Genomic DNA, 18148 nt, shown 5'->3' with positions numbered 1-18148 from the left:
ACAAATTCCTTAGGAGGTGAGCTGGACTAAAGAAGAGGGAACAGAGAGGCTCCAGGCAGGAGAGGTGGCATCCTGGACCCCCTGGACCAGTACCCAGCCTTCTCCTGCTTAGCCTCCCTCTCTTGAGGACCTGGAGATGGGTGTGGGAGAGCAGTTCGTGCAGATGTTTGGGGAGGTGGGGATGGAGGCATGGAGGTTTCTAGACAGAGTTCCTTGTTCACTCGCATCCCGGGTTTCCTTCCAGATCAGCCGGCTGGTGATCGGGCACGACAGCACGGGCATGCACGCCAGCTGGTTCCTGAGCAGCGTGCAGATCCGCGTGCCCCGCCAAGGCAAGCAGTACACCTTCCCTGCCAACCGCTGGCTGGACAAGAACCAGGCTGACGGGCGCCTGCAGGTGGAGCTCTATCCCAGTGAAGTCGTGGAGATCCAGAAACGTATGGAGGTGGTGGGGGTGGGACTCTCAGTGTTCCCTTGTGGGCCAGGGTATTGTGGAAGGAGGGAGGGATTATAGGGTGACTTGGTCTTGTCTCAAGGGGGAGGCTTAGGGGAGTTCATGAGGACTTCCTATTGCCTCTGGTACCGTGGTGCTGGGAGGGAAGAAGGGCTCATTCTGACTCGAAGGATGAAACATTTTGTTCTGCGCTAAAGGCAGCAAGTGACTTTATTAAGAAATGTACATTCTCAGCCCTGCGAACAAGAGGACATAGTCCATGCCTTCTCTGGGAAGACTGGCTGAGGAGACAAAGCCGTTTATTCATTCATTTATTCAATAAATACCTAGCGAATGTTTCTCGGAGCCAGAATGGCCCCAGGCTCTGTGGAGGCAGCCATCGGCAAAACAGACCAAATCTTTGCCCTTGCGGCCTTTACATGCCACCAGGGGAGAGAAACAATAAACGTATGCCACAATGCCGAGTAAGAGCTATGAAGGAAATGAAGCAGGGTACAGGGTTAGCAATGGTGTGGGGCGAAGGACCTTTTCAGACAGGGCGGCGACTTCTGTGAGTGAAGGTGAAGTTCAAGGTGATCTGGCCACCCATTACACATGATGTGAGAGCCATAGATTATGGCAGAGCTCAGAGAAACAAGAGGTTATCTATAGGGTTAGGAAGACAGTGGGAACAAAACCTGGCACAGAAAATGTCACCTTCTTCACCTCTACTCATACATCTACCCTGAAACCCATTGCCCAAGGCCATCAAGACATTTCTTTAGGAACCTCTGTCCTCCTGCTCTCTAGGCTGCCACAGGTTGCCATGTCTCCGGTGCCATCTTTTTCGAAATGCCTTTCTTTTTTTTGTTCCTGGATTGGGTATTCCATTTCCTGAATTTACGTCTTCCGCATTTTAGTAGCCCCCATTCTCCCCTGGTAGCTTCCTGAGAAAACGTTCCTAGAAGAGAAATGTCGAGGCCTTGCATGTCTTTGGTCTACTCTCACGATTGACCAATAATTTGGCTCATTACAGAATTCTGAGTCGAACTCATTTTCCCTTAAAATTTAGAAGGAATTTGTCTACCATCTTCTAGCTCCCAGTGCTGCAGTTGAGAAGTTCAGTGCCACTCTGCTATCCGACCCTTTGGAGTTTTTTTCCTCCGAAAGCCGATAGGATCCTCTTTTTATCTGTAGCATTATAAAATTTCATGAGGTCTCAATGCCTTTCGTGATTTCAGTTTCATCCTCTGTTCTGGGAACTCATGGGCTCCTTCAATCTAGAAATATTTTATAGTTTACGGACATCTTTAAAATTTTATTTCTTAAACAAGTGCCAGCTCTTTCCTCTGTTTTCATGAGAACCGAGCTCTTAGTAAGATACTGGACTTCCTCTAATTTTCGTACCTTTCTGTCATTTGTCATGTGGTTCCTGGGAGATTTCCTTGTTGCTCTTCAAAGCCGTTCTTGACGTTGTCCTTGTCGTGGATACTTCATTTCAGCTACCACATGTTAATTTCCAACAGCTGGTTCTTGTTCTCTGAAAACTCATTCTTATCCTAATTTTGTACGATTCCCACTGCGTCTTGTTCTGAGACCTGAGAAAGGGAACGGGGTTGGGGGTTCTCTCCGTTCAGAATGCCGGCTTTTACTGAACCTCCTTTTGTCCACATACCAACCCACCCGCGCTCCTAGCCGAGCGTGGTATCTCTGGTTCAGTTTCTTCAGGCTCTGAGGCAGTTTTCTTGTTTTCATCCCCAAATTTCTCACATGGCTGTGGGAATGGAAGATCGTCCACCTTATTAAAAGAACAGTCATCACTTGAAAAAAACAATCACGATATTGTCTTATAGCATTGCTGAGAAGGCAAGTCTTGTCATAGTCACTTTTAAACAATATGGCCCCACAGTTCTGGAAGATTCTTTGCTCTCCACTGGGAAGTGCCCCCTACTGGTGCATGTCGGTAACACATTCTCCCCTTCTAACAGCTTGATTAAGTATTCCTTCAAAATGTGGGCAACTCTCTCCATATAGGTGTATCTGTTGATATCGTCTGAAAGGTGCATATGTTTGAATGGAAATTATAATTTTTCAACCACTTGTTCTCTACTTAAAATAAGGAAAGGAAACAAATACACAGTCTTTGCTTCTTTCTGCCCCGTGGTGTTTGCCCAGAAGTAGGCACACAGCAGAGAATGCCGGCTGAAATACTGACTACTCTGCATTCCTGGTTCCAGAGGACGCTTGTGGTACAGTGGGTGACTGGGTTTTGGAGTCCGATTGTTGGAGTTTGCCATTTCCGCCACCTACTCTGTTCCCCTATGTGTCAGTTTGTCCACTTGCAGAATGGGAATGATGGTACTTACTCGTCATGGCGATGAGAAGATTAGATGAGATAATGCCTACGAAGCGCCATCCACGTGGTCCAGGCTGGGGGAATGTTTGTTTGATGACGCTGATCGCGATTGCTGTTATTACTAAACGCCCCGTTTCTCCCCCATGTGCCCGCCTAGTGGTCCACTACGAGGTTGAGGTTTGGACGGGAGATGTTGGCGGCGCAAGCACCACTGCCCGAGTCTACGTGCAGATCTATGGTGAGGAAGGCAAGACGGAAGTGCTCTTCCTCTCCAGCCGCTCGAGAGCTTTCGAGCGGGCATCCAAGGACACGTTCCAGGTGTGTGGGGGTCGGGCAGTGGGGGTGCCGACAGAGGGCCCAGTGGATGCCTGAAAATGAAGAGATTGGACTAGATCAGTGGTTCTCATCTCTAGATTCTTATTAGAATCACGTGGGGGAGCTTTAAGGAAAAAGTGAGAACCTCTATGGTGGGGGATGCTTTCTGGGAGTGCTCCTAAAATCTCCACCAGTGAGACAATGTGCTGCCAATTCTGAGAGCCTCTGGGGTAGATAAATCTAATTTAGCAAACTATGGCCAGCCCTGTGGCCTCTGATTCTATAGCTCTGCTGGCCTGGGTGCAGGGCCATGCTTCCCAGGCAGGACACTGGGAGGCTTTGGGCTCTCTTGGCTGTGTTCTGGGCCTCAGAACTTCCCTTTGAGTGGAGGAGAAAGAGAAATAAGAATGTGAGCATGTTGGTGGGAGAGGAAAATGCAAGGGTCGTTCCCACTGGGGGACACATGATTGTTTTATACAGGACGTGAGTGTGTGCTTGCGTGTGTGTGTGTGTGTGTGTGTCTGCAGATATGTGCGTACAGGGAGCATGCTCAGGCTGGTGTTCAGTGTGTGTTTGTGTGCCACAGGCATCTGGGCCCTCAGCAAAGAGCTCTAACCCAGTGCCCAGCAGAGAAGGGCCTTGCTGAGCTGGGCCAGGGCCGCAGGTGTATAAGACGTTAGTGTTGAAGGGGTCCTCTTCGAGCCCAGCCCCTTATCACACTGCTGAGGAGGCAGAAGCCCTAGCATTGGACCTCTCTGAACCTCAGATACTTCAGCAGTTCAAACCCAGCCTTATAATACCTGCCTGGCCTGCTTCATAGTCCATGGAAGGATCAAGATGATAGTCAATATGAGGGATAGTGCTTGGGAATTTGTGAACAGCCACAGAGATGTAGCAGCAGCACATCTCTGGACGGTCGCCGATGAGGTAGCTGAATGTGGTGGTGGATGCGTTCATGGCTGGCAGATGCGGGGAGAGGGGACGGCAGGCAGGCCTCCCTGGAGAGGTTGGTGTAGAGATGCCGTGACCTGGAAAAGGTGGGACAGGGAGCTAATGTGCCAGAGAAGGGACTCGGCAGGCCCAGAGCCCATCCCTAAGAAGAAATTCCTCTTTCCTGGGGATCCTGGGCTCTATTTTGGCTGATAATTTGCTCATGAGGGCAGTTCGGGCTGCATCGTGGCTTCATGAGCAGAGAGAAGACCTGAGTTCTCATCTATATCTGGACTCCATGGGACACTGAGCAACTCATGAGGCAGCCCTGGGCCTCAGTTTCTCAGACACATAAGTGGGAGGACTGGTGGGACTGGACTCTGTAAAGGGTCAAACACGCAGACGGGGACCCATCAGCATGACGGGGGCCCTGAGAGTGGCCAGACTGGCAGGGATTTCATGTGAGCCACTTCCTCCCCGCCAAGCTCTGCAGGGGCCAGACCTCACCTCATTGGAAGGCTTAGAACAGAGTGGCAGATGGAAGGCTGGGGACCTGCTCCTCTGAAGAGAAGCTAAACCCGTCCACACTGCCCTCTGAGCTGGCACGAGCTAGGCCCTGTGGGGAAGAGAAGCACGAATGGTCCCTGCCCTTAGGAATTGCCACTTGAATGGGCGGAGAACAGCTCATGTGGACAAAGAGGGCATCCAGGACAGGCCAGGACCTCGGCTAAGCTCCAAGGCCCCTCTGAGCTTTCCAGGAGGGGCGTGGTCATGTGCTGGGGGAGGGACCTGGGGCCTCTAGAGGCAATGGTGAGATTTTTGTTTTTGAAAAATAGCACTTATTTTTCAAAAATATGTGTATAATATATATGATTAATGCTGAAAACATTTGGAAAGAGATCACAGGAAGGCACAAACTAACAAGAACGTAATAAAGCTAGGGAATGAATAGGTTTTAGTTAGAGATGAGGATGGAATAATGGCATTCTGGGTGAGAGACAGCATGAACAAAGATACGGAAATAGGAATAATAAGAATGAGTGTGGTGTGGTGTGGTATGGTGTGTGTGTGTGTGTGTGTGTGTGTGTGTGTGTGTGTGTGTGTGTAGAGAGAGAGAGCAGCAGGAGGACCATCTTGACCATCCCAGGGGTTTAAAAGGAAATAAGTTTGGGTGGAGAGTGGGGCCGGCAAGAGGTCCTGGAAGGAGGGCTGAGAAACCAGGCTAGATGTGTAGGGGAGAGGGAGCTGGTGGGAACTTCTGAGCCCAGAGTCGCCGAGCCTCCCCATCCTGCGGCTCTGCACACAGGCCTGCACCTGGCTCTCCAGGGGAGGCGGGGAGGATGCCAGGGCCCACCCCAGCCACTGCCCTGCACTTTGTGCAGCTGGAGGCGGCCGACGTCGGGGAGATCTTCAAGATCCGGCTGGGGCACACCGGCGAGGGCTTCTCGCCCAGCTGGTTCGTGGACACGCTGTGGCTGAGGCACCTGGTGGTGCGGGAGGTGGAGCTCACGCCCGAGGAGGAGGCCCGGAAGAAGAAGGAGAAGGACAAGCTGCGGCAGCTGCTCAAGAAGGAGCGGCTGAAGGCCAAGCTGCAGAGGAAGAAGAAGAAGAAGAAGAAGGGCAGCGACGAGGAGGACGAGGGGGGTGAGGAGGAAGAGTCCTCGTCGGAGGAGTCCTCGTCTGAAGAGGAGGAGGAGGAGATGGAAGAGGACGAGGAGGAGGAGGAGGAGTTTGGGCCGGGGATGCAGGAGGTGATTGAGGAGTACAAGTTCGATGCCCACCGCTGGCTGGCCCGGGGCAAGGAGGACAATGAGCTTGTCGTGGAGCTGGTGCCCGCTGGCCGGTCGGGTCCTGAGCGTAAGCCTGAGGAGGGGTCAGACAGTCCCCAGCTTGGGGAGGGGGTAGGGTGCCTAGCTGTTCTACCACAGGGAAGCCCCACAGGTGGGCACCCATCGCGGTTCCCAAATAGCTCTCCTGACTTGCATCTGAAATGCCACCATGGACAGTTCTCTGGGGTCAGCGTTGCTCTTGTCTTGAGGTGCTCTCAGAAGGAGCGGACGACTGTAGGAGGAGTCCTGGTGTAACTCAGTGTTGGGGATACGAGGTAGGAGGGTTGCTGAGGGCGAAGTTTCCCAGGACTCACGACCTCTTGGGCTTCACAGGGAAGGAAAGTCTTGGGTAGGGATGAGGGACAAGTTCAGTTCTAGGTCAGTGTAGACTTGGAGGTATCTGTAGGTCCTTCCTGCTTCCACCATCTGCCTAGATCCTGGACACTCAGCCGAGGATCCTCAAGCCCGGATGTCCTCAATGCCATGTCTCTCTGTGTTTTTAGCCAACACCTACGAGGTCCAAGTGATCACAGGGAACGTGCCCAAGGCCGGCACCGATGCCAACGTCTACCTGACCATCTACGGCGAGGAGTATGGGGACACGGGCGAGCGGCCCCTGAAGAAGTCAGACAAGTCCAACAAATTTGAGCAGGGACAGGTAGGGTATGGGCTTTCTGGTCCTTGGGCGAGTGATTGGGACACAGATGGAGGGAGCCCTCTGGTGATTCCCAGAGTCACTCCACCCACAGTGACTGCTGTGTGCATCCGTGAGCTTTGTTCAGTCCAAGCAGGTGTCATGGAAGTGCATCTTCTGTGAGTACCGGCACTTTGGGTAGGGAACATAAGAAAGGCGCAGGTGGGGGTCCAGCTCCATGAAGCCCACTGGAACTAGCCCAAGGTAGTATAGGTAGCAGATGCTCAGGTGCTGAGTGGGTGGAGCAGGGGTTCACGGAGGAAGTGCTCACCAGAAGATAGTGCTTTAGAGAAAACTTGGTGGGAAGGAGAGATGTACTGAGTCTTGGTGGATGAGTATGGTGTAGATATCTAAAGATGGCAGTAGGAGGTATTCTCCAAAGATGGGACCTCATGACAAAGATGTGGGCGATGGTGGAAATGTGGAAGGCCAGATGAGGAACAGTGAGTCTTCCCGCCACACTGTGGTTAATGCTGAGCCGTGGTGGGAAGCTTGGTGAGACCAAATAAGGGGTGTGGGGAATGAGGACTTCGAAGGACAGGCTGAGAAGCCTGAACTGCACCTGAGGCAGTGGGAGCCGTGAAGGCTTTTGAGCACTGGAAGAAATACACCACCTCCCTCTTCCAGGTAAAGTGGGAAAAAACATGAAAAATACAGCTGTCATTTTTATCCTTAGAGATTTATATCCTCTGGCTTGAAGACTGTCCCTCATCTCACCTTTCCTGTTCTTGCCCGCATCCCAAAGCCGGGTTCCCTCATGAACAGAGAAGAAGAAAAAAATAAACCAAATTCAATAAAATACTTCTGGGCTCTGATTTATTTCAGAGACCCTGGTTTTTCTTTCAACATTCTTTTCCCATTACTTGGAGAGAGGGGTTTATTTCTATGTTTCATTACTTTTCTTTAAAAATTATAGCGACTATGATTCTGGATTTGAAGAAAATTGCTATAGAAGACATAACTGGTATAATCGATGTAATTTGAATATGGCCTCCATGTTAGATAATAATGCAGTTGATGTTAAGTTTCCTGAATTTGGTGATTATACTGCCAGTGATTCTATGAAAATGTCCTTGTTCTAAGGAAATTTATGCTGAAGAATTTAGGGGTGAAGGATCATGGTATCTGCTATTTACTTTCAAATAATTCAGAAAAACGTAAGAGAGAGAGAGGGGTGGAGGAAGAAAGAGAGGAAGCAAATGTTGCAATAATCTAAGTGAAAGGCATACAGAATTTCCCACCAGTTTTCTGGAGATTTGAAATATTTTTTAATATTAAGGAGACTAAGAAGTCATAGCCAAGAAAATCCCATTCACTTACCGGTCCCGGGTGTTGTCTGTTTCCTCCAGTGCCTGTGCATGCTCTTGTAAACATTCTGTCTTTTCACTTCTGCATCCAAGTCAACTGTTTCTGTAAATCACTTTAAATTTATACTCGCTCATAGCAAATGCATAACCCAAATTTGTGGTTGAAGGAGATTATGCACATCTGTGCACACACAGCACAAATCCAAGCAACAGGCTCTGCACGCACGTGCGCGCGCGCACACACACACACACACACACACACCCCAACACAAATATGGGTTTGGGTAAGGGGGGAGGGTGCCTCCCCTCTGAGTGCAACCCTGGCCCTTTCCAGACAGACACGTTCACCATCTATGCCATTGACCTGGGGGCCCTGACCAAAATTCGGATTCGTCACGACAACTCGGGGAACAGAGCAGGCTGGTTTCTGGACAGAATAGACATTACTGACGTGAACAACGAGATCACGTGAGTGGGGCTGATGGGGAGAGAGGGGAGGCCACTCCTGCCACTGAAATAGTCCTGGAAGGGGGGCCGAGGGTGGGGTGGCTGTGATGCCTAAGGGCGAGGGTGGGGTGGCTGTGATGTCTGAAGGTAGGAATGGGGAGCCTGTGACGCCTGAGGGTGGGAGCAGGGGGCTGTGATGCGGGTTTGGCCCATGTAGCTGGCAAGGTGGGCATTGCTTTCTGTCCCCTGGAGCTGCTTGCGCTGTCAGGTGACAGTCTGGTAGAACATCCACTCCAGTTTTTGAGGTCCATCGACTCAGAAGTTCAGGTTTTCTGCCCCGCCAGACCTTCACTGGCCCTCTCCCCATGCCCAGACTTAGTCACACATAAGTCTCTCCATGTATAAAGTGACTTCCGGTACACTGTCCTGATGTTCTAGACCAAAGATAAGCAAACCATTTCTGTAAAGTCCAGATAGTAAATATTTTAGGCTTTGGGGGGCCATTTGGTCTCTGTCACAATGACTCTACCTGGCCTCTGCAGCAGGAAAGCAGCCGTAGAAGATCCCTAAATGATTGGATGTGTCTGTGTTCCAGATAAATTTTATGGACACGAATTTTGTGTAATTTTTCACATGTCACAAAATATTAGTTCTATAGATTTTTTACAACCATGGAAATATCTCAGCTTGTGAGTTGTACATAAGCAGGTGGTCGGCAGAGTCAGACCACAGGCCACAGGTCGCTGGCCCTGTTGAAGATCCACGGCTACCGTGTGAGTTAGGTCAGGAAGGGCGTACTGTCCTGACAGGCGAAGGAACCACCCTCATGGAGGTGAACCCACAGCCCTAGAGCCAGGGCCAAGACTCCAGACCAGCCACGATGAATCTGCTGTGTTTCCCTCATTTGGCCATATTGACTCTTGGGCAAAAGGGGCCACGGGGCAGTAGACAGGAAAGGAGGACCTGAGACGTGGCGGGATGGGGGTGGTGGGGAGGGCGGACGGGAGAGAAGCAGGCGAGATCCTGACTGGGCGGTGGAGCTGCCCAGGGCCTGCCAGAGCCTGGAATCTGGGGGTACCCGATAAATACATATTCGTTCAAGTAAACTTCTTGACCTGCAGTTTGGTGTCTCTTGGAGCATGCTCTCTTCTTGGGCTCCGCTCCATGCAGGGCAGCGGGTGACGGGGCTCATCACATCTCCTACCTCTCTCCTGCCCCAAGAGAGCATGGGGACAAAGAGGCACAGCTCACACACAGCCTGATGTCATGGATTTCCACGAGGTCATTGTGATGACCCAAAAGGGCCATGGGACGACCCCAGGGTCCTGACCTAGGGTAGATCCTCTGCCAGAAACTTTCCGAGTCACCCTGGACAAGTTGCTCTATCTTTATGGTCTTTCGTTTGCTCTTCTGGTAAGTGGGCTTAATGATGCCGGCTCAGCTTACTTCTCAAGATGTTCTGAAAGTCTAAGGCATTTGAGTGGAAAGGATAAAGTGCCGTGAAAAAAGTAAGGACAGAAACAAACTGTGAACATCCCCGGCTTGCCCTGCAGCTCCGACAGGGTCAGTTAAGTCTGTTCCATTGACTTTGGAATTTCTGGGCCAGCCCAGCAATTTTTAAATTATTTAAATTACTATTTATCCTCTTTCATTATTCTTTAAAAATATTAGCTATCCTTACCTTTTCAAATTAAGATATAAAGTGATCTGAAAAAAAATCCTATTGAAATTTGGATTGTAATGCTATTACATGTATGCGTGGATAATTGCGTATTCAGAGTATTAAGTGCTACTCCCCAGGTACGCATTTCCATTTACCCAAGTGTTCCTTTAGGCATTCCAGCAATGTTTTATGATTTTCTACATATAGCTGCTACACATTCTTAAGTTTACGCCCAAGTATTTTATGTTTATATCTCTCTCATTTTAACCCTCTCAGCACTCATCTCTCTTCTGCTCCTCCCTCTCTCTCTTTCCTTCCTTCCTCCACTCCTCATGCCCCTCATCTCCAACTCTTCCCTCTCTATCCTTTCGTACTGGTGTTGCGTGTTTGCATGTCTCTGTTTCCTCGGTATTGAAACAGCAGTAAGGGCTCCGTGGTGAGCTGGTTCCAACCAGTCACAAGCTCACAGGGCAACTCTAGGCAAAGCCTGCTCCAGGAAATAGACATAAAATTATGGGAATTCAAGGAAACAAAATCAGAACAACAAATTTCTCTTTCGGAGAGACACCATTCTCCCCAACAGTGCTTTAGGCCACCCATGACCTTGACTAGCTCAGGATAAGGATAAGTGAACGCCGACTTCATTTCTCAGCTGCCCTGCACCCGATCACCCACCTCCATGCAAACTGGATGTCCTTGACCCTCTCTGCCTCTCATGCCCCATCCTTTGAAGAATGTTAGGTTCAATTCCTTTCTCTCTTGCTTTTGACTTGTGTAGCCTTGGGAAAGTTACTTTACCCCTCTGAGCCTCAGGACACACTTACGCTAAAACATCAGTCCTTGCTTACCTAAAGTGCACATTTAACTGGGAGTCCTGTGATTTTATTGGCTGAATCTGGTAACTCTAACAGAGAAGGGAAGAAACTTGTTCACGGTCACATAACTATAAGTGGCAGAGCCAGGATTTGAACCCACTATGGCTCCAGAGGCAAAGCCTTAATTACCACACTCTGCTGCCTCCCTTATACCTGATCCACTTCCCCTTCTGTCCAAGTGCCTGCATTGCCCCAGGCCTGGTCTCTGCACTGAGGAGTCTAACTTGGACTTGTCTTCTTCAAATGCTCCAGCTGTCTGCTGTGCCAGCTCCTTAGCCACACTCTTTGTACCATCCAAAAAGCATTATTAGGCCATTCCATTAAAATGCAGCACTTCTGGAGTGAGCAGGCTTTATGGACAACCCTCTCTGCTGAAGTTGCTCTGGCTAATAGATTAATTCCAGAAAGGGTTGGAACAGTCCCTAGAGGTAACTCTTCTTTAGATACCTCCAATATGACCCTGATTGAGGGTCTGCTATGCTCTAGGTGCATTACACAGCCATTTTCAGGGGTTGCCTGGAGACTCATTTTCACATTTGTTCTCTATTCAGTGCAGGTGACCTAGTGGGTGATTGACAGGCTAAGTAGGATGGAAGGGCAGTGCTTTGGGGGGCATACAGGGCAGCATTCAGCTCCCCTGAGGGCCTCTCAGCCCATGACTGCTCCTTTATGAGACCTTTCCTCATTCCCCACCCCCACAGGTACTACTTTCCATGTCAACGCTGGCTGGCGGTGGAGGAAGATGATGGCCAGCTGTCCAGGGAGCTGTTGCCAGTGGATGAGTCCTATGTGCTGCCAAGCGAGGAGGACGAGGAGGGCGGGGGAGGTGGTGACAACAGCCCCCTCGACAACCTGGCCCTGGAGCAGAAAGGTTTCCTCAGCCGGGGCTGATTTCTGCCCTCCAGCATCCCCCCCTCCATCTCTCCCCCATCCTTGGTCTCCATCTTCTCTCCCTCCACTGGAACTCTTGATGCTTCTTCCTCCGGTGTTAAGTCTGTACTGCCCTCTCATTCCTCCATGGCAAGAATGGGGAGGTGAGGGGGGTATGTTCCCACGTGTCTAGTGTAAAGCTGGGTATAGAGTACAAGGCTTGGGATGGAATGGGATGGGATGGGATGGAAGGGAATGGAATGGAATGAACAGATTGTAGTAGGTTCTGACTTGGTCTCGTATCCCTTCCAGGCACATTAGAGGCTCTCAATACATCTTTGCCAAGGGAAAGAATGAACTTTTGCAAGTTCTGTGATGCTTGTGCTTTCTCCCTTAAAACTTGCATCCCTAAAACTCTTCTTAACCTGGAAGAGTCAGACCAGGGTTCCTGGCTGATGAGCCTCTGACCCTCAAGTCACCTCAAATCTCCTGTAAGCATCCTACAGTGCTATTGACTGAGGGCTTCCTGCGTGAGCTGGAGGTGAGGGAGGCCTCACGTCTGCTTTTCAGACGAAAGGCAGCTGTAGAGCAACACATTCTGCAAGTAAAGTGATTCGTAGACATGGGTAACATGAACATGGAAACATGCTCAGCACATTTCTTCTCCCTTTCCTTCTTGGGAGGAGCTACCCACCACTCACTTCTCCACACTCCTCTCCTGCAGATAAATCTACCACATTCTCAGTGACCATAAAGACTGGGGACAAGAAGAACGCAGGAACGGACGCTAACGTCTTCATCACACTCTTTGGCACAAAAGACGACACTGGTAAGAAAGCAATGCAGGGCCAAGGCTCACCCACAACCTCCCGGGAAACTGGAAGACTCAGCAGAACGTTCCAAGGAAATCGAGGTCATGCCCATCTCCCTCTTTTTTTTTTTTTTTTTAAAAAAACCAAACCATTTTAAGAATCCCCCTTTATTGTTTTACTGTATTACGGGAAGAAGAGTTAACATGAGATCTAGCCTCTTAAATTTTAAACGTATGATACATTATTATTGACCATAACTATGTTTGGTATAGCAGATCCCTAGAGCTTATTCAACTTACCATACTGAAACTTTATGCCTATTAATTAATAACTTCCTATTTCCCCCTCTTTCCAGATCCTGGTAACCATTCTAGTCTTTGATTTTAGGAACTTGACTATTTGAGATACTTTATATAAATAGACACATTCTGTATTTGTCTTTCTGTGTCTGATTCACATCATGTATTATCCTCAGGGACCATCCACGTTGTTGCATATTGTATAAAGTCCTTTATAAAGGCTGAATAGTATTTCATTGTATGTATAAACCACATTTTCTCTGTCCATTCATGTGTCAGCGGACATTTAGGTTATTCCCACATCTTAGCTATTGTGAATAGTGTTGCAGTGAACATGGGAATGGTAAGATCTTTTCAAGATCCTGATTTCAGTTCTTTTGGATATATACCCAGAAGTAGGATTTCTGAATCAAATGGAAGTTATATTTCTAATGTTTTGAGGAACTTTAATACTGTTTCCTATAGCAACCATTTTGCATTCCCATCAACTGTATGCGAGGGTTCCAGTTTCTCTACATCCTCATCAGCACTTGTCGTCTTTTTTTTTTTTTTTTTTTTTTTTTTGATAGTAGCCGGCTTGGAAGGTGTGAGATGATCTCATTGTGATCTTGAGTTGTGGCTCCCTGATAACCAGTGACAGTGAGCATTTTTTACGTATACTCTTCCCCATTCGTATGTCTCCTTCAGAGAAATGTCTGTTTAAGTCATTGGTCCATTTTTAAATTGGGTTATTAGTTTTTCTGTTGTGGTCGTTATTGAGTTGTAGGAGTTCTTTATAAGTTTTAGCGATTAACCCTTATCAGATAGTTGGTTTGCAAATATTTCCCCCCGTTGTAGGTTGCCCTTCCACTCTGTCGAGTGTTTCCTTTGCCGTGCAGAAACTTTTTAGTTTGATGTGGTCCTGCTTGCTTATTTTAGTTTGAGCTGTCTGTGGTTTTGGTGTCATATCTGTGAAATCATCGCCAGGGCTAATGCCATGAAGCGCTTGCCCTACGTTTTCTTCCTGGAGTTGTATATTGTCAGGGCTTATGTTTAACCCATTTTGAGTCAACGTTTTGTGTATAGTGTAAGATAAGGGTACAAACTAACCTTTTCCATGTGAATATCCAGTTTTCCCAGCACCATTTATGCAGGAGACTATCCTTTTCCCGTTGTGTATACACTTGCATGCCTCCGACTCTTGGCAGATTGCATGCAACTAGCCTTATCAAAGAAAGGCAGTTGTTGTTTTTTCTTAAAAACCTCTGCGTGGGGTGACTTGTCCACACAGGTTGTGAATGTTGATTCCTTTGGGATTCTTCTGGAACCTTCCTGGGGTGGTCCTACCCCCTCTTCTTCCTTCACTGCTGCCTCTGCAGTCCTCGAAGTGTGTGGAAGCCATACAAATCATCTTTCTTTGAGTGTCCTCACCCCAGGTCATGATGACCGATCCTATGGTCAGCCTTTTTCTAGGCCCTTCTTAACGTTTTTACCACTTCCTGTGTCCTTCCTGTTTGCCCCTCAAAAACATCCTAAAGGGCCTTCCTGATCCAGTGAGTAGTCACTTCTCTGTGTTTCTGCCACCTTTCTCCTTCTGTGCTAATGGCAGAGGTAGCCTAACTCTGACTCCACCACAAGAAGGGAAGTAGTAGCTCTTCCCAGCCTCCCGTGAGATCCAGCCGACGGGTTTCATGGTGCTCTGCATATAAGGTGTTCAGGAAATTTGGAATCATTCTGGAACTTCTGCCCAGGTACTCAGAGAAGGTGGTGCTTAGTGATGGGATCAGCTATCCACTCAGGCTACCTGTCTAGCCATTCAGAGTAGGTTCAGAGAGAATTGGTCTCTCAAGCAGTCATCATGTATCTGCTCAAAACCCTGTGGGTCCAGAGCCTTATGCCAAGCATTGTTGAAGAATGAATGGACCTAATCCATCACCTTGGGGTGTTCATATTCTAATACAATGGCGTGGTGGTAGAGCATGGACTCAAGCTTGACTGGTTTAAGTTTCTCTTCTACCACTTATCATCTGTGTGGCCTTGGGAAAGTTGCTTAACCTCTCTATGCCTTAGTTCCTCCCATTTCTAAAATAGAGATTAAACTAGTATATGCCTCATAGAGTTGTGGATTTAATGAAATTGAACATTAAAATATTTGAAACAAAATGATATTCAAAAAACATTTTTTATTATTATTAAATAAGTTAAGATAATATAATTCATAATGCATTCATTATGAATTAGATCATAACTATAAATGTATGGTATGCATTGTGATGGTTACCGAACAATGGGACATGGAATCGAGGTCTCTTAACAACTGCTTTTATTTGCCAGGGGGTTTCTATGTGTCAGGCACATTCTTGAGCACTTAACAGTCACCATCTTATTAAATCCTCACAACTCTGTGGGAAGGCACCAAGACCACCCCTTTTGACATCTGAGGAAACCAAGTCTCAGAGAATTAAGTAATTTGCTCAAGACCAGATGTCAAGTGGCAAAACCAGGCATTGAACCAAAGTCTGTCTGATTTTTGTGCACTTGAACCAGTCCATAATGAGCCTGTGAGAATCAGAAGATTTCCTACATGAGGCTGGCCCAGAGCCAGGACACACAGGGTAAGGGACTCGAAGGCAATATAGTGCATGCTGAGGCAGGAGAGGACGGCTGGTGTCTTACGACCCTTAGATCACCCCAGATTTCAGACTGATGCCACAGCCAAGGTCCCAGGACAGATTACGTAAGTGAGATGGCTGGTGGAGGGCATTTGAGTCTCCATAGAATTCCCACATTCTGCATTCTGCAGGGCAGCCCCTGTTTCCCCAGGGAGCATGGGAAGGGTGGCTTTGTCGCTGGCTTCTTCCCCACGTAGAGAAATGCAAGGGATGTGGAAGGAGAGCAGACGCTGACAGGGCCCACTGTTTTCTTCCGGATGACCTTGGAAAAGGCACTTGGCCTCTTGGTGTGTCTCCTTTTCTTTAGATAGAAACTGGAAATAAACATACAGAGCTCAGAAGGTTATCGCAGAGCTTAATAAAAAGACACACACCGAAACAAACTGTGTCGCCCGTGCCCTGTGGATGGTGAATGCACAGTCTAAAACTGATGAAAATTTAAAAATGTGGTTATTATGAAACACTAAAAAGGGTGGTCATATTAGGTTTTAAAAGTCTCAGGACTAGCCAGTCACGTTAGGGTCGTTCGGTTGGCAGGAATGGCCCTCCTGAAATCCTCCAAGACCAACAGCGACAAGTTTGAGAGGGACAGCATCGAAATCTTCACAGTGGAGACGCTGGATCTGGGAGATCTATGGAAAGTCAGGATCGGCCATGACAACACAGGTCTGGCTTCCATCCCCTCCGTTCCCCGCTAAGAACATAAGGACCACAGACCGGTCCCTCTGAGTATCTGGGAAAGAATCTGGAGGAAACTTGGATGTCACCCGACTTCCATAATGACGCAACTCTCTCACTCCCTTCAGCCCAGTAGAGAGCCTGGCTGCACACAGAGATTCTGATCTAATTGGTCTGGAGTGGGGCCCGGACACTGGTGAATTTTAAAGCCTTTCCCCATCCCCCACCCTCAGTAATTTCAATGTGCAGGTGGTGTGAGAATTCCTGATCTAGCTAAGTGGTTCTCAAATTTGAGCGTACATCAGAAACACCTTGGGGGCTTGTTAAAACACAGATTTGTAGGTCCCATCCCCGGGATCTTCGGTTCAGTAGATCTGGAGTGGAGCCCAAGAATTTATATTTCTCACAAGTGATGCCGAGGCTGCTAGTCTGGGACCCTACTTTGAGAAGCACGCGTCTAGCCCATTCTTTCTAGAATGCACTGACGCTACAGCCAGACAAAGAATGTGCCCAGGTTTGTTCTCTCTCAGTAAAGTCAGACTCATTTTCTTGGTCTTCAAACCAAATCATCTAAGCCTACAGAAGCGAGCCCTCCTCCTAGCACCTGAGACTGAGGGCAAGGGCCTCTGCCTGGCTTCCCCTGCCTGTTTTAAGCCTGAGCACTCCTTTTCCCAAGGAGGACAAACCATTTGTCCTTCACTGATTTCCCTCCCCTTTATGAACCACAAACGGAGGCCAGGGTTGTTGGGAGTGTCATTCCTGTCACTAAGTGACATTATTAAGTCCTTGTTAACGCAGGCTCTCTTGGCATCTCCAGGCGCCCTGTTCAGAATGCCTTCACCCCTGGACAAGGTCCCTGCTTCCCTCCCCTCAGACTCCCCACCCTCCTGTCAGCTCTTCCCCACGCTCCTTCGCTCTTGCTAATTTCATTGACAGCAGCCCGGAGTGTGATCCAGCTTCAGCCGGGTGCACGTTTTTACAGAAGTCATTTTAGCAATGCTGTAAGCAAAAGGGATGACGCGTTCATGGTAGAGCTGTGGGCATCAGCCGCTGAGCTAGGAAGGACATTTGGAGCCCCTGAAATTATCCACAGGAAGCCACCATGCGAAAGTTTTTGACAGGTTCTGTCTCCTCTCCCTCTAGGCAAGGCTCCAGGCTGGTTTGTAGACTGGGTAGAGGTGGATGCCCCATCTCTTGGAAAGTGCATGACGTTCCCCTGTGGCCGCTGGCTGGCCAGGAATGAAGAAGATGGGGCCATCGTCAGGGACCTCTTCCACGCGGAGCTTCAGACAAGGCTATACACACCATGTAGGAACCATACACAGCAAGGCTGGCCCTGCTTCCAGGCTCCATCACCCGCCACCCCAATTTGGTCTCAGTCCCTCCTCCAGTGTCCACTCTGGGCCAGGCTGCCCTTGGAGATTTGGGTCTCTTGCTGCTTCCCCAAATTCCCTGGGCCCTATGCAAGCTGAGGGCTGAGCTCTAGACGAAGAGAAAGAAAATATGGGACTTATTCTAAGTTCTACCCCAAACAAGCTGGTGACGACAGGCGGAGAGCCTGACCTCTCTGGGATTCAGTTTCCTTGTCTGATAAACAGAGATAATAATAACTGAGGTGTCATTATCAACCCCATCATCAGTCCTCATTCTGGCCATTAAATCACCACTACAAGAATTTATCCAGATCAGGGGGAAAAAAATTGAAAAGAAGCTAAGCGTAATTCCTTTTACCGCTGAAGGAAGGGAGGAAGGGAAATAACTGGGGGAAGTTTCGATACTTCTTTTCTATTGTCATCGTCAGAAAGTATGTAGTAAAAGTTTATGTACAGATAGTTACATACTATATACTGGACTCAAACTGAAATCGACCAAACTAAAAAATCTGTCTGAATATGCTGAAATCTTAACCAAACCCAGAGAATATAATTTCTAACCAAATAATTAGCTATACCAAAAGATTTCCCCCAAACACCTCATACTTACACAGTA

General features: G+C 48.5%; 1 protein-coding gene across 1 annotated transcript in view; it reads left to right on the top strand.

Annotated features, from left to right (window-relative positions):
- Positions 1-18148, top strand: part of LOXHD1 (lipoxygenase homology domains 1) — a 138863-nt gene that overhangs the window by 71303 nt on the left and 49412 nt on the right. The window contains exons 17-25 of the mRNA XM_036230016.1: positions 245-437; positions 2947-3107; positions 5417-5891; positions 6367-6521; positions 8199-8332; positions 11551-11720; positions 12444-12548; positions 16019-16147; positions 17303-17467. Coding sequence (XP_036085909.1) covers positions 245-437; positions 2947-3107; positions 5417-5891; positions 6367-6521; positions 8199-8332; positions 11551-11720; positions 12444-12548; positions 16019-16147; positions 17303-17467 — 1687 coding nt within the window. The remainder of the gene's footprint in view (positions 1-244; positions 438-2946; positions 3108-5416; positions 5892-6366; positions 6522-8198; positions 8333-11550; positions 11721-12443; positions 12549-16018; positions 16148-17302; positions 17468-18148) is intronic.

This window comes from Rousettus aegyptiacus, unplaced genomic scaffold (genome assembly GCF_014176215.1).
Source record: "Rousettus aegyptiacus isolate mRouAeg1 unplaced genomic scaffold, mRouAeg1.p scaffold_m13_p_12, whole genome shotgun sequence".
Taxonomy (NCBI): Eukaryota; Metazoa; Chordata; class Mammalia; order Chiroptera; family Pteropodidae; genus Rousettus; species Rousettus aegyptiacus.
Note: the sequence above shows the minus strand (reverse complement) of the source record. Positions and strands in the feature narration are given on the sequence as shown.